Source organism: Oreochromis aureus, linkage group 3 (genome assembly GCF_013358895.1).
Source record: "Oreochromis aureus strain Israel breed Guangdong linkage group 3, ZZ_aureus, whole genome shotgun sequence".
Lineage (NCBI taxonomy): Eukaryota > Metazoa > Chordata > Actinopteri > Cichliformes > Cichlidae > Oreochromis > Oreochromis aureus.
In genome coordinates, this window is record NC_052944.1 from 108820904 (window position 1) to 108836958 (window position 16055).

General features: G+C 39.4%; 1 protein-coding gene across 1 annotated transcript; it reads left to right on the top strand.

Annotated features, from left to right (window-relative positions):
• Window positions 1–16: 16 nt before the first annotated feature.
• Window positions 17–12232, top strand: LOC116310644. Its single transcript, XM_039603656.1, has 7 exons — window positions 17–62; window positions 147–242; window positions 326–433; window positions 1939–1994; window positions 4778–5062; window positions 6626–6787; window positions 12228–12232. Exons 2-7 carry the CDS (start codon window positions 193–195, stop codon window positions 12230–12232), a joined length of 666 nt encoding a protein of 221 aa, XP_039459590.1. The 5' UTR covers window positions 17–62; window positions 147–192.
• Window positions 12233–16055: the final 3823 nt, after the last annotated feature.

Here is a 16055-nt window from a genome sequence, read left to right on the forward strand (position 1 = left end):
AGGAGTCCCTCCTCTAAAAGCACTCTGTGTGGGGAACATGAGAGCCAGACCAAAGCTCAGAGGTGAGATGACCATCTCTAACTGTCCATGACTCTTCTCCATGTCACAGCTCAGCACTCACATCACTGCTCCATCATTATTCACAGGAACCAGCCTGGACCTCCACCCACTGTTTCATCTAAGAGCAAACGGATGAAGAATTTCTTTCGTGATTTAGGACGAAAAAATACATTGGATAAAAAGTAAGTTCATGTCATTGTTAAAGTATCTAAAATTTTCACTTTATGTGTGATGTGGTTTTTACTGAAGAGCTGAACTTTTTTAGGATCCATCAGAGACCTGGACCTGAACCCAGGACTGTGTCCTTAAAGAGTGACTGGTCAGAAGAATGTTTAAATAATTTTAAAGGAAAACAGTTTTCTGCTTCAGAAAGGTGAGCTGTTAGTAACATGAATTCTTGATGACTGTTTTAACTATTTGTTGTTCTATATAAGCTGCAGACACGTCATTCCCTTGATCCTATCTAAACTGTCTGTTTAAAGAACTTAAAATACACTTTGTTGTTTAGAAACATGAAATTAAATTACATTTTTAAAGAGCAATCTGTAAAGCTAACTGACGAGAAAACCCTGGTGTTTAACCTGCAGTGGGGTTGTTGGTTTTGAGGTGGTACTTAGAGTCGTTGACCTTGAGTCCCATGACCTTATTATTAGGGTCACATGAGTGAAGGCATGGGTGGGGGTTGAAATGTGTGGCCATGGGTCTGTGGACTCTGTTACAGGTGTCTGTGGTAACATGTATTTGCTGGACAAATAAACAGTTTTTGTAGTTTTGCATCTGTACATCACCACTGTAGATTAAAATCAAATAATCAATATATGATTCAAGTGCAGATTTTCATCGTTATCATAAGAGGGTTTAGAAAATCAGTTTTAACTAAATGTCCCTGGATAAACTAGCATTAACATCACCTAATTAATACAAGGGATGTCTCTTTTCCGTGTCTGTATTGACTTAATGAAGGTGCAGTTTATATAAGTACATATTAGTAAGAGTAGTTACTAGTCTGTGTGTGTTGTTTTCTTTGGCATTCAGGCTTTAATGAGCATAGTGCAGTCCAGGAATAATAACTTATTTTCTTTTATGTCCATCTGGTGAGCTTGATGGTTCGATCCAGTTTGTTGATGTGTTTGGTTAAAGCATGTAATTCTTCAGATGCTTATTGTTTTATTTTTTTTTCCTTTACTGTCTGGCAGTGTAGTAATCAGAAATCTTGTCTGAAGGTTAAAAAAAATAAGTGTGATTTATTTTCCCAAAACCATTATGGCTTTTGCTTGGATTGTTTTATTTTGAGTTATTAAAGTCACAATGGACAACAAAGTGGGACGGAAAAGAAAAAAAAGAGAGACAAGTTGGGGAGATATTTAACAGAAGAGCACAGAAAAATATCAAAGAAGCGGGCTAGAGGAAGAAAAGAAAATGTTCTTCATCACTCGCTGAAAAAAACAAACAACAGAACCCCCCCCCCCAATAACATCAAAACAGGGAAACCACAGCAACAACCAGAATAAGCATGAGTGACATTAAATAATAATTATTAAATGTTACTGAGCCACACACAGTATTAATGATACTTGACATTTTTAGAGGTAGCAGCTGACCAAGATAGTGTGCGTCTGTCAGTACCTGTTTATACGCCTGTGTGTGTGAGTGCAGGTATATTCATAAAGTTTATCCACACAACTGTCTAAAAGATGCAAGATGGCACTGGAGTGACGGCAGCCTTTCCAAGTAGCTCTAAAACACCATCCTTGTTTCTTAACTTTTAACTATCTTTAGACTAGTCTTTCAAACTTTTTTCACGGCAATGTGTCACGGTGTCACATAGGCTGTGTTCACTGTTTCTTCTGGTGAAATCATCTTCTCATGTTTTTATAGAAAGATGATGAAAGAACCTGTAGAAGAACCACTAATCAAAGCAGCTTCATCAGCAGGTAGGAGACCAGTGGTTTGTGCGATGAGATCTCTAGATATTAGGTAGATTCCTTTCCCTTTTTGTAATGTTTTTTGAAAAAATTGCCAAAGCATTTACACATCGTTATGTATATATAGTGGTCCTTTGCTAAATTCAATTCAATTTCAATTCAATTTTATTTATATAGCGCCAAATCACAACAAACGTTGCCTCAAAGCACTTTATACAGGGAGTGCAGAATTATTAGGCAAGTTGTATTTTTGAGGAATAATTTTATTATTGAACAACAACCATGTTCTCAATGAACCCAAAAAAACTCATTAATATCAAAGCTGAATGTTTTTGGAAGTAGTTTTAGTTTGTTTTTAGTTTTAGCTATTTTAGGGGATATCTGTGTGTGCAGGTGACTATTACTGTGCATAATTATTAGGCAACTTAACAAAAGAACAAATATATACCCATTTCAATTATTTATTTTACCAGTGAAACCAATATAACATCTCCACATTCACAAATATACATTTCTGACATTCAAAACAAACAAAAACAAATCAGCGACCAATATAGCCACCTTTCTTTGCAAGGACACTCAAAAGCCTGCCATCCATGGATTCTGTCAGTGTTTTCATCTGTTCACCATCAACATTACGTGCAGCAGCAACCACAGCCTCCCAGACACTGTTCAGAGAGGTGTACTGTTTTCCCTCCTTGTAAATCTCACATTTGATGATGGACCACAGGTTCTCAATGGGGTTCAGATCAGGTGAACAAGGAGGCCATGTCATTAGTTTTTTCTTCTTTTATACCCTTTCTTGCCAGCCACGCTGTGGAGTACTTGGACGCGTGTGATGGAGCATTGTCCTGCATGAAAATCATGTTTTTCTTGAAGGATGCAGACTTCTTCCTGTACCACTGCTTGAAGAAGGTGTCTTCCAGAAACTGGCAGTAGGACTGGGAGTTGAGCTTGACTCCATCCTCAACCCGAAAATGCCCCACAAGCTCATCTTTGATGATACCAGCCCAAACCAGTACTCCACCTCCACCTTGCTGGCGTCTGAGTTGGACTGGAGCTCTCTGCCCTTTACCAATCCAGCCACGGGCCCATCCATCTGGCCCATCAAGACTCACTCTCATTTCATCAGTCCATAAAACCTTAGAAAAATCAGTCTTGAGATATTTCTTGGCCCAGTCTTGACGTTTCAGCTTGTGTGTCTTGTTCAGTGGTGGTCGTCTTTCAGCCTTTCTTACCTTGGCCATGTCTCTGAGTATTGCACACCTTGTGCTTTTGGGCACTCCAGTGATGTTGCAGCTCTGAAATATGGCCAAACTGGTGGCAAGTGGCATCTTGGCAGCTGCACGCTTGACTTTTCTCAGTTCATGGGCAGTTATTTTGCGCCTTGGTTTTCCACATGCTTCTTGCGACCCTGTTGACTATTTTGAATGAAGCGCTTGATTGTTCGATGATCACGCTTCAGAAGCTTTGCAATTTTAAGACTGCTGCATCCCTCTGCAAGATATCTCACTATTTTTGACTTTTCTTAGCCTGTCAAGTCCTTCTTTTGACCCATTTTGCCAAAGGAAAGGAAGTTGCCTAATAATTATGCACACCTGATATAGGGTGTTGATGTCATTAGACCACACCCTTCTCATTACAGAGAAGCACATCACCTAATATGCTTAATTGGTAGTAGGCTTTCGAGCCTATACAGCTTGGAGTAAGACAACATGCATGAAGAGGATGATGTGGACAAAATACTCATTTGCCTAATAATTCTGCACTCCCTGTATTGTACAGTAGATTGCACAATAATAAATACCTTTCACGGCCTCACTGTTTTGCAGATATTTTTCTTTGTGCAATTTTGCATGCTTTGTTTTGTTTTGTTTTGTTTACAGTGCATTGTGTTCTGCGTCCTGATTCGCTGTAGACCATTGTCAATCAGTCTCGTGCCATGTCTCCTGTACAGTACAGAATGCGTTCAGCTTGTCAAATTTACATAAATCTTTGATCCCTAGCAGCGTGACTGTGAAGTACTGTTCTGTATCTTTGTTTGTAAGTTTTCTCCCTAACAAACACAACAATGTCAATAAAATGTTTTGCACCGTTAAAGGCACTTGCGGTAGCACCAAAAAGGCAGAGAAAGATGCTAACCATAAGCGAAACAAAACAGTCAAACTTTACTCAACTCATTCTTCTTGCTTCCTCCACTTCTGTACCACTGATTCATTAATGTTGAATTCTCTGGCTGCTCTATTCTCATGTTCTGGACCTGAAAATTCTATAATACTGGACTTGTTTTTCTACCAAGGTTTGAACTTTATGTTTAAACAAGAGAGGAAAGTGTGAAAATGTTCATGGCTGTCTGAGAAAAGTGGATAAAATGTGTAGTGAGGGGTTTTACAGCCTTAAAGCATCTATAATAATTGTAAAAAATAAAGCTGGCTACTTCATGGATTTCACCTATGGCAGGTTATTTTTAGAACGTCCGTGATAAGCGAGGGACCAATGTACTTGTCTTTAAAAAACAAACAAAAGCAAACAGTTTTTATGGTCATGTTGAAATGTGTTGCAAAATGTCTTAATCCTTCTTTGGCACATTTCCATTGCATGAGAACTGCCAGTCTAAGAAACCTGGAAAAGAAAGCAACTGGCATTTTTAAAAATTTTGAACCAACAGACCTCAAATTTCAGTATTTAAATATGAGATGATGGAAGATTTTTAAGATTCAGAGTTTCTACTTTTAAAACAGCAAAGTTTGAGTGGGATACATGTTCATGTCTCTTTCTTCTTCTTCTTATAGAGGAGGAGCTTGTCAGGGTGCGAACAGCCTTTGTTTGGAGGGTGTCAACAGAAATCCTTAAACAGCTCCTTGAGGCCCTGGTAACTGATGGTGTCTTAAATGAATTAGAGAAAGATTCAATACTGGAAGGGAACCCTGTCAGAGCAGATAAGGCCCGCTGCTTCATCGATACAGTAAGGAAGAAAGGGGACAAAGCCTCCAGGATAATGATCCGACATCTTCAGATCAAAGATCAATCTCTTTTCTCTCAACTGCATTTATACTCTGATCCATCTGCTCAGCAAGGTAAGGTCACTTTTTTTCTGTAAGAATGGTCTCTTTCCAGGGCTTGTTGAGATGTGACAGTGTAAAACCTCAAAGATCAATATAACAAAAAACAGAAGGCAAGAATTTCATTCTACAACATGCATTTGGATTTGTTATACAGTGCTGCTCACAAATAAAAAAAAAATCCAAAAGTCATGCAGGACTATGAAGAAATTATTTCACATATGTGTTTGACTTAAAACAGACTACACAGATTAGTTTTAAACAGCTGTTCATCAAACTGGAACTTCTTAGCTGTATTGACTTGAGAAGTCTTATTTAGTTGTTAAAATTGATTGCCTTAAAAATGTAAGCATCATTTGTGTGACTTCTTGAGTGCTTTAGAATCCCTCGAAGAAAAATTGATCCATTCTTCTGAGAGTCACAAGGTGTATATTCCCTTTTCTAATTTAGAGTTGGAATTTAATGTGAATTATTGAATTCTCCTCACATGCTCTTTTGAAAACGTGGTTGTAGCAGTAGGGACATCTTGACAATTCAATTTAATAATAGTTAGTGCCAAAATTTGGAGAAGAGGCTGTTGAGAGACAGCGCCGGTCTCTCCGATTCTTTTGTCTTGGTAGAGATCATGCAGAGATGTTTCCAAGTTTTACACAATCGTTTTATTACCCATTTTCCTTACAGATGCATCTGGAGATTAGTACCCTGCATCCTATGCATTCCTATGCTAAAGGCTGATCTGAGGAGCATACCTCACACACACGTTTATAGAGTAAGGGAGGCTGCCCTTTGGCACCCCCCTCAGTAGTCTTCCACTACTCTCTCTATTGCTTACCCTGGGGTTGCCCTCCCTCAGGCTTGTACCTGTGGCTTCCTGTCCTGGCCTCTGCAGTGGGGGTTGGGTGTTCTCCTGCCCTGCACCCCAGTTTTTGTTCCAATTCAAAGGATTTGAAAACAGGAACCTCATTAGTGATCTTTAGCACACATAGTGATATTTGTGCCCATCTTTCATCAATGTCAGAAGCCCATTTGAAACCAAACACAAACATTGTAAGGGAGATGGTGTTACTAGATATCAGTCATCATCATGCCTCCTGCCCTGTGTACAATCATTAAAACACACAGAGATGATAACATGAAAATATAAAAGAATATTTAAAATACATTAATCTGGTACCATAACCAGCTAATCTCATAGCATATTTTGGCAGAGATTAAAGTAGTAGAGTCAGAATAAAAAATTTAAAAAAAATTCAAATCCAAGATAGAAAATGTGCAAAGAACCACCGACCAAAATGTAAAGAGTAAGAAACCAAGAGTTCACAGTGAATGATAACAAAAGTACCTTTTGTCCTTTTCCTCTGGGCAGATACCCTAAAATTGAAGCTTTTCAGTTTAGTCATAATGTGACTGAAAGCATTTTCTCTTTACCTTAATAGCAGGATGGTGCTGTTATAATCCATGACATTTTGTCTTTGTTGTAATGATTTTAGATCTACATCAGTCTGAGGAAAACTCAGAGAAAAAAGCGAGAAGAAATAAGTGTGTTTACTATTATTGTATATATTTTTATTTATTCAGAGGCTCTTCAAAATTGTCAGCCTAGACTTAAATCTGCTCTAAGGAAGAAGTTCCAGTGTGTGTTTGAGGGCATCGCTAAAGCAGGAAACCCAACCCTTCTGAATCAGATCTACACAGAGCTCTACATCACAGAGGGAGGGACTGCAGAGGTCAATGATGAACATGAGGTCAGACAGATTGAAACAGCATCCAGGAAACCAGACAGACCAGAAACAACCATCAGACAAGAAGACATCTTTAAAGATTTACCTGGAAGAGATGAACCAATCAGAACAGTGCTGACAAAGGGAGTGGCTGGCATTGGGAAAACAGTCCTAACACAGAAATACACCCTGGACTGGGCTGAAGACAAAGCCAACCAGGACATCCAGTTCATATTTCCATTCACTTTCAGAGAGCTGAATGTGCTGAAAGAGGAAAAGTTCAGCTTGGTGGAACTTGTTCATCACTTCTTTACTGAAACCAAAGAAGCAGGAATCTGCAGCTTTGAAGACTTCCAGGTTGTGTTCATCTTTGATGGTCTGGATGAGTGTCGACTTCCTCTGGACTTCCACAAAACTACAATCCTGACTGACCCTAGAAAGTCCACCTCAGTGGACGTACTGCTGATAAACCTCATGAGGGGAAACTGCTTCCCTCTGCTCGCTTCTGGATAACCACACGACCTGCAGCAGCCAATCAAATCCCCCCTAACTGTGTTGACATGGTGACAGAGGTCAGAGGGTTTACTGACCCACAGAAGGAGGAGTACATCAAGAAAAAATTCAGAGATGAGGAGCAGGCCAGCAGGATCATTTCCCACATCAAGACATCACGAAGCCTCCACATCATGTGCCACATCCCAGTCTTCTGCTGGATCACTGCTACAGTTCTGGAGGATGAGCTGAAAACCAGAGAGGGAGGACAGCTGCCCAAGACCCTGACTGAGATGTACATCCACTTCCTGGTGGTTCAGGCCAAAGTGAAGAAGGTCAAGTATGACGGAGGAGCTGAGACAGATCCACACTGGAGTCCAGAAAGCAGGAAGATGATTGAGTCTCTGGGAAAACTGGCTTTTGATCAGCTGCAGAAAGGAAACCTGATTTTCTATGAATCAGACCTGACAGAGTGTGGCATCGATATCAGAGCAGCCTCAGTGTACTCAGGAGTGTTCACACAGATCTTTAAAGAGGAGAGAGGACTGTACCAGGACAAGGTGTTCTGCTTCATCCATCTGAGTGTTCAGGAGTTTCTGGCTGCTCTTCATGCCCATCTGACCTTCATCAACTCTGGACTCAATCTGCTGGAAGAACAACAAACAACCTCCCAGAGGTCTGAAACCACAGAATCTTCAGTGACTCACTTCTACCAGAGTGCTGTGAACAAGGCCTTACAGAGTCCAAATGGACACCTGGACTTGTTCCTCCGCTTCCTCCTGGGTCTTTCACTGCAGACCAATCAGATTTTCCTGCGAGGTCTGCTGACACAGACAGGAAGTAGCTCACAGACCAATCAGGAAACAGTCCAGTACATTAAGAAGAAGCTCAATGAGAGTCTGTCTTCAGAGAAAAACATCAATCTGTTCCACTGTCTGAATGAACTGAATGATCGTTCTCTAGTGGAGGAGATCCAAGAGTACCTGAGATCAGGACGTCTCTCTAGATATAAACTGTTTCCTACTCAGTGGTCAGCTCTGGTCTTCATCTTACTGTCATCAGAAAAAGATCTGGATGTGTTTGACCTGCAGAAATACTCTGCTTCAGAGGAGGCTCTTCTGAGGCTGCTGCCAGTGGTCAAAGCCTCCAACAAAGCTCTGTAAGTATATCTGCACATTTAAAATTTTTATTCTGACCTTTAACTCGTTGCTTCTAAATGTAGATAGAGGTTATTGTGCTTGGTTCTTAAATTTCTAGCTGGAGCCTATCACAGCTACCAAAAGGCAGAAGACAAAAGGGTACACTCTGGACAAGTCGACAGTCTGTCACACTCACACTTACATTCTCACCTATGGGCAATTTAGAAATATTAATGAACCTATTCCCACTAACTGCATATCTTTGGACTCTGGGAGGAAGCCGAAGTACCAGGAGAGAACCCATGCAAACACGGGGAGAACATGGAAACCAACCAGGGTCTTTGCCCCCAGGGATTCCACCATTTGTCAGATGTTGGTGGAAACGAACTAAGGACTTTGTTGTTGTGAAGCAACAGTGTTAATCACAGCACCACCATGCTGCTAAAATGTGCTGCTGAAAGGTGCATTGAAGGTGCTGTTTTATTGTTTAAAGACTTTAAGTCTTTAAACAATAAAACAGCATATTTGTAAAAATGATCAATAGATGGTCTTTTAAACTTATGAAACAAATTGTTTCATAAGTTTAAAACAGCAAAAAGAATTTCAAAATATTTTAACCATTATAATTTTACATTTTTACATGGATTTCAACTTTGATATTTTACCACCTTTTAATAAAAGACAGTTTAAACCTGGTTGCAAACAGATAAATTGATTAACTAAAATATATAAACCAGTTAAAGAAAAACAGGAAAATGTAAAAGTAACCAAAAACATTACACCTAACCCTAATTAAATCAATAGACTAACACAAAATAAATGTTCTTTGTTTATACAAAATCCATATTCATATAAATTATGTTGATTACAAAATGTTAATATTTGTAAATTAAAACATATTACATTTATTAATCATTTAAATTCCCTTTCCTAGACATCCTTAGGACATCTAAAAACATTACTCAGTACAAAGTTCAAATGTTGAACATCACATTGACCTCCAAGTTAGGTCACATTTGGCTGGCCAATTCATGGACCTAGTTTGGACGTCATGTAGATGTCCAGAATTAGTCACGGACCAGTGGATCCAGTGTATCCACATGACATAATCAATGTTCACGGGATAATAGCAGACAATTAAAAGTTGATGTCTACCATAAACCGATGTATATGGATTGGAATTCAAGGTCTGACTCTCACCATCCACACATCCTGGACAGAGAGGAACGCCGGTTTGAGCAGGGAGTCAGAGAGGCAATTTACATGAAAAGGGAAAGACCATCTCTGTATCGAGGAGCGGGCCTATCTGTCACCATCCTACAATGCTGTGATTGCAGACATTCTCTAACTCTCTGGGAATGGTACTCATGGCCATTGATCAGTGGTCATAATCAGTGATCAGTGGTATTTGATCAGTGGTTGTTGATCAATGGTCATGACAAATTGCATATTAAGGATCAAGGAACAGACCTCACAAACTCATTGTTCATTAATGGTGCTAATTTCAGTCATTATGCAAATGTACTGTTTATAAGAGTGGGGAAACCTGCAGTCAGCTGAGACTGAAGAAGTCTCTTGGATGTGAAGCGAGATCAATCAATTGGAGACCAGAACAACAAACGACGGAGGCCCCAGAAAAGTGCAATCAAACGATGAGTTTATTAACACCGGAGAGGAAACATCAGCATATGTCTTCCTCTGACAAAAATACAATGGATGCGGGTTTTATAGCAGTGAGGATCACACCTCCACGTAGGTCAACACAGGTCAAAAATACATTGTGTACAGTCATTGTTTACAGACAAAGGTACATCTTGTACATCTCTAATAACTATAAACAGACATATAACTTCTCTTTTCTATAACACTTGCCTTTTAAGGTAATAAACTTCAAGCTTCAGGGTCTCTAAGGGCTAATTATTGACCCTCGTCATCAATCACTAAGTAAACTAAATTGCAGCAGGTCTCAAAGAAAAGCAGAAGACACTTGGGCCTTCGCTCAGGCCTGTTGCTAGATTTATGTATTGTAAGCATGCATGCAATTAACCTGCTACGTTCTCATCTTCCCTCAACATGTATCACCTGGACACTCTCACCAGTGAAGCTTAAGACCCTCTTGGATGGAACATCAACTCCAAATCAGCACAGATATGCAATGTGTATAAAATGAACTAAACCTGTGAATAGAAAGGTCAATGTGATGACAAACATACTCAATGCAATATGAATCCTATAAGAAATATTACTGATAAAATAATACTGTAAAACATGTTATTAATGCATTTATCATAAGGCAGGTTATATAGCAGCAATAAAAGAATCTCTGAATCCCAACAGATGAGTGATTAAACGTTTCTCCCACTGCCAATGCTACATCCACATGAACAGAATCAGCGCTTGGGGATTTACTTACCTGGATAACTGAACGTGCATCAAGACATTTTTGCTATAATAATATCCCTTTCCCACTAGTATCTACGAGGTTTGACTTGAAGCAATTTGACTCGACACACATTTTGGTTGTTATCCATTGCAATTGAGTACCACCTAATCAGTGTAGGGTATTTATAGCAATGTGGCTTAAGGTCCCATGGCGGTATTTGTATATGATACATTTGCCACAACAAAGAACATCTAGTCAGTGATATATCTGCTGCTCAGTATATGAATTTGTGTCGAACAGAGGCAAGTTAGCAAACTATTGGAGTTGCAGAAAGGTGCAACTAATAAGGTGTCTAAGAAGTACAGCAAGCTGTTCATACCTGAGACCTTGGGAAACTGCCAGACGAACACTCACAGCCTGTACCACTTGAAGAAGTACGCAAGAAAGGCCATACAAGAACCATCCAAGGTGCACTCTCAGTGGCAGGGGAACAATATGAGAACAGCCGCACCATGACCGGAGACAGAGCAGTACTGAAAGATTATATGAGAGAAAGCTGCAATCTATAACAGCCATGCTCAGTGCTAATGGATCTAAGAAGAGACCACAAAATGTTCCTCTGACTGAAAACCTTACGCCTACATGAACAGAATCAGATTCTTTAGATCATAGCAAAAATTAATTTCACTAAATACTTGCTTTTATGTCATTAGTTTTTGAGAGATATATGTTCAAACATTGCCTCAGATAAAGTATCTCTGACCAAATCTCTCAGCCCCAAACTGGTTTCCATTTAAATATATAAAATGCAATTGTGGTTTTACTGAACAAATACCAAAAGTTGTCATCTGGGAAGCAAATATACAAGATTTGATTTGATTATTGTGTTAACTACATAAATATGTATTTTTCTTGTATATATTCAGTGCATAAAGGTATAAAGAGATTTCTTTTCATTACAAACTGCATTTGTTGTTTCAGGCTTAGTGTTCCTAACCTCTCAGAGACAGGATGTGAAGGCGTGTCCTCAGTTCTGAGATCCCAGTACTCCAGTCTGAGAGAGCTGAACCTGAGTATTAACAGCCTGGAGGATTCAGGATTTAAGATTTTTTCTGCTGCATTGGAGAGTCCACATTGTAGACTGGAAACGCTCAGGTCAGATCTTGTCTTAATTTCTTTTCATTCATTTAGAAAATCAACCAATTAAAGGATTTGGCTAAGTTCATTTGTATCTAATTGTTGTTGTTTCATAATATGCATGTCCATAATAAAGTAAACAGCCTTTTTTTTTTATTTTAACACAAAATAATAGGGATTCTTAAAAACAAACATAAAAAATAAATCAAAATTGAATATTGCTATTAGTAGTAGATCTTCACTATAACTTGATTATAGTTTGACACCAATATTTGTTTTGATGTTTGTGTTTTGTTTTGTTTTTTCAGATTGAATATTTGCAACCTCTCAGAGAGAAGCTATGAAACTCTGTCTTCAATTCTCAGTTCCCAGTCTTCTAGTTTAAAAGAATTGGACCTGGGTAATAATAAACTGCATGATTCAGCAGTGAAGCATTTGTCTATTGGACTGAAGAGTCTCAACTGTAAACTGAATACTCTGAGGTCAGATAAAGTAATATTTTGCTTTGCAGTAATTCATCTGTTATTTTCACATCTTACTAGGAAGTTTCTGAAGAAAAAAAAAATCAGGACTGAATGTTACTGAATTTTGTAACTCCTCACCGCACCTTAACAAAAGTTGAGTTAGTTTAATTGTTTATCTTTTATTTTTCAGACTGGACCACTGTAACTCCTTAGAGAGAAGCTGTGAAGCTCTATTCTCAGTCCTCAACTCCCAATTCTCTAATTTGAGAGGGCTGGACCTAAGTAACAATGATCTGCATGATTCAAAAGTGAATCTTCTCTCAGTTTCAGTGAAAGGTCCACATTGTAAACTGGAAACTCTAAGGTCAGGATTCAGACTTTTCTGTGATCACCTGTATAGATTTGTCTAATAATCTTTTATTTAATTTTGGGTTGAATTGGGTAGAAATATAAACAAAAGATTTTTCATATTCACATTTTTGTTTATCTGTTAAAAGAATTATTTCATGTAGTGGTCAGTTTAGAGATCTAGGACTTTTTTTTATTTATATTGCATGTTTAAGAAGAAAATGATAACTTTTATAGCAGCTTTATTCATAAAAGAAATGGCCAACTATTGTGGCTATTTATGTCTGGGGAAAAAAAACAACGAGTCAGGGCTTTGCTGAGCTTCCTGGAGCCTATTTTCATTGGCAGTATTTTTCTGTAAAATTAATTTCTTCTTCCCACCATCACCAAAACCTGCTCACATTGGATTGTCTGATTGTGGGTTAGTCTCTAACATTTTAAGGTGTTACCTATGAATAAAGTTAAATGAATTTGATTGGACTGAAGTAGTTAGCTGTTGTTATATCTGACAAACAGAAAATGATTGTTGACAGATGGATGGTTGTTTTGTGTGTCTGCAGTCTGTCAGGCTGTATGATCACAGGGGAAGGGTGTACCTATCTGGCTTCAGCTCTGAGCTCCAACCCTTCCCATCTGAGAGAGCTGGACCTGAGCTACAATCATCCAGGAAACTCCGGAGTGAAGCTGCTGTCGGCTGGACTGAAGGATCCAGGCTCGAGACTGGACACTCTCAGGTATGGAGAGAATGTCTGATAGAGGAAGAAGAGCTAGAAATATTTCCTGTGTCCTTCACTCACATCCTTAGTCTTTCATGCAAATGTAACAATAACAAAAATAAGTTTTTACTGGGCCATGTTAAAATAAATGTTTAGTTATTATTCTCTTGTTTGATATCAATAAGAGAGAAAATATGTACGAGAGATAATTTATCTTGGCTTTTGCATTAAATGTAGATTTTGTCAGACTATGGGTCGTGGTGTGTGAAAGGAGCGGACTCGAACGCAGATCTCCCTTTGCAATAAGACAGTAAATTTATTTACAGTGTGAAACAATAACAGTCCAGTGTGAAATCCTTCGGCCGTGGCTCCCTGTGGTCAATTCACCCAGCTCCCGAAAGTGGAGTATGGCGATGGCAAAACAGGCGACACTCCGTGCGTTAATTCCCTGCTCATGATTCAGCTCCTGTGTTCTCCTCTCCACCTCCTGGTGCGAAAGACAAAAAGAGTGAGAAGCAATCCAAAAGGGAGTATGAAAGAGCACACGATCAAAACACTACTAACGAGCTTAGTCTAATGATCCAGCGCTGACTGAAGCCTGGTCACAGCGTTAAGTACATTGGGGTTTGATGGCGGATAATTCATGGCAGCTGGTGAGTGTTAATTAATCGGCGGTGTGCAGAAACTCAGAATGGAGCTACTTCCGTGTTGGTGGACGTGCCTCCGGGGAAGCGCGGCTCCATCAAAATAAACACAAACATAAACAATCAGGTTGCCCAGCAGGGCTGGTCAGACCATGACACTATGTCATGGTTACCAAAATTTAGACAGAAGCAAAGCAGCTTTCCTAGCATTTACTACTCACCCAGCTAAAAAAGGAAGAGAATCAGCATTAAGTGTTGCTGAACTGTACAAGGTTTGTTAGACACTTTAATGTGTAGTATGCATGTCATGACATTAGTAAACAAATTTTAAAGGTCATGAATGAGAACAAAGACAAGGAAATGTCCTTTCCAGCTAAACAGGAGAGGAAGATAAAGATAATGAAGGTCACAGTTTAAATTGGTCCTATTTAATTCAATATAGTGGCGTACTGGCAGATCCAGGACCAGGCCAAATCATCAGCAGTTTCACCGTTTTCAAATCCACTTATGGACTGAAGTGTATTTGGGAAACTGTTGTACTGTTCCTTTATCAGTGTCTAGTAGTATGTGTATGAGAGCCATGTAATGTCCATGCTGACTGTGCTGGTCTGACACCCCCCCCCCCCTTCAGGGTGGAGCCTGCTGGAGTCCGATGGTTGAGACCAGGTCTGAGGAAGTGTAAGTGTGTTTTTAATGGGAGTCATGAAAATAAAGCAGCACACATTCAAACATCTTCATCATGTCAGGAGTCATCATCAAAGTGTCAATCAATGAACAGATGATGGATCAATAACTGCAGCTGGATTGTGTTTGTTCTCTCCATCAGATTCCTGTCAACTCACAATCGACACAAACACAGTGAACACAAAGCTCCAACTGTCTGACAACAACAGGAAGGTGACACATGTGGAGGAGGTTCAGTCATATCCTGATCATCCAGACAGATTTGATGTTCATCCTCAGCTGCTGTGTAGAAATGGTCTGACTGGTCGCTGTTACTGGGAGGTCGAGTGGAGAGGATACGTTTACATATCAGTGAGTTACAGAAGAATCAGAAGGAAAGGAGACAATGCTGAATGTGTGTTTGGATGGAATGATCAGTCCTGGAGTCTGTACTGCACTGATAATGGCCCTCATTCTGTCTGGCAGAATAACAGAGAAACATTCATCTCCTCCTCCTCTGTCTCTAACAGAGCAGCAGTGTATGTGGACTGTCCTGCTGGCACTCTGTCCTTCTACAGAGTCTCCTCTGACACTCTGATCCACCTCCACACATTCAACACCACATTTGCTGAAACTCTTTATCCCGGATTTTATGTCTCTTCTGGTGCCTCAGTGTCCCTGTGTTGAGTTGAATGTAAAGAGTGTCCTCCTGTTAGAGAAAGACTCTGACTGTTGAACAGATACTTCAGTCTGTACATATCTGTCTCTTTCACCCAGAAACATGTTTTCAGATTCATGGATTCAATTTTTTAAACTCTTCTAAATGATTCCTTGTAAACTTCTTCCTCTTCAGTCCTTTAAAGATGGAAGTTCCCATTATTCCAGGATCCACATGTTGTGTTTCAGTCTTTTTCCACTTAAAGCTTCACAGTGAATATCAGTATGTTGTGTTTCTCTGAAGCTCAGTTCACAACCAGCTCCTCTGCATTTTCAACAAGTCTGAGCTCATTAAAATGAATCCAAATGTTTGATTTCTCTTTCTTAATGGGATGTTTCCATCATGGCTGAATAAGTGGACATCCAATAGTAATAGTACATTCAGCATCTCTCATGTTTCTCTCATTGTATAAAAACAGCTGCTTTTAAAAACAGATCCAATCACAGAAACATGAACTTCCATATTGATCAGATCAATACGTACAGCTCTGATGTCACTGACATCTCCTTGAACTCTTCATTGATGGTGATTTGTGGCCCTCTGCTGGTGAGAAGATGAACTACATGATTTCAGTTTAATGAGC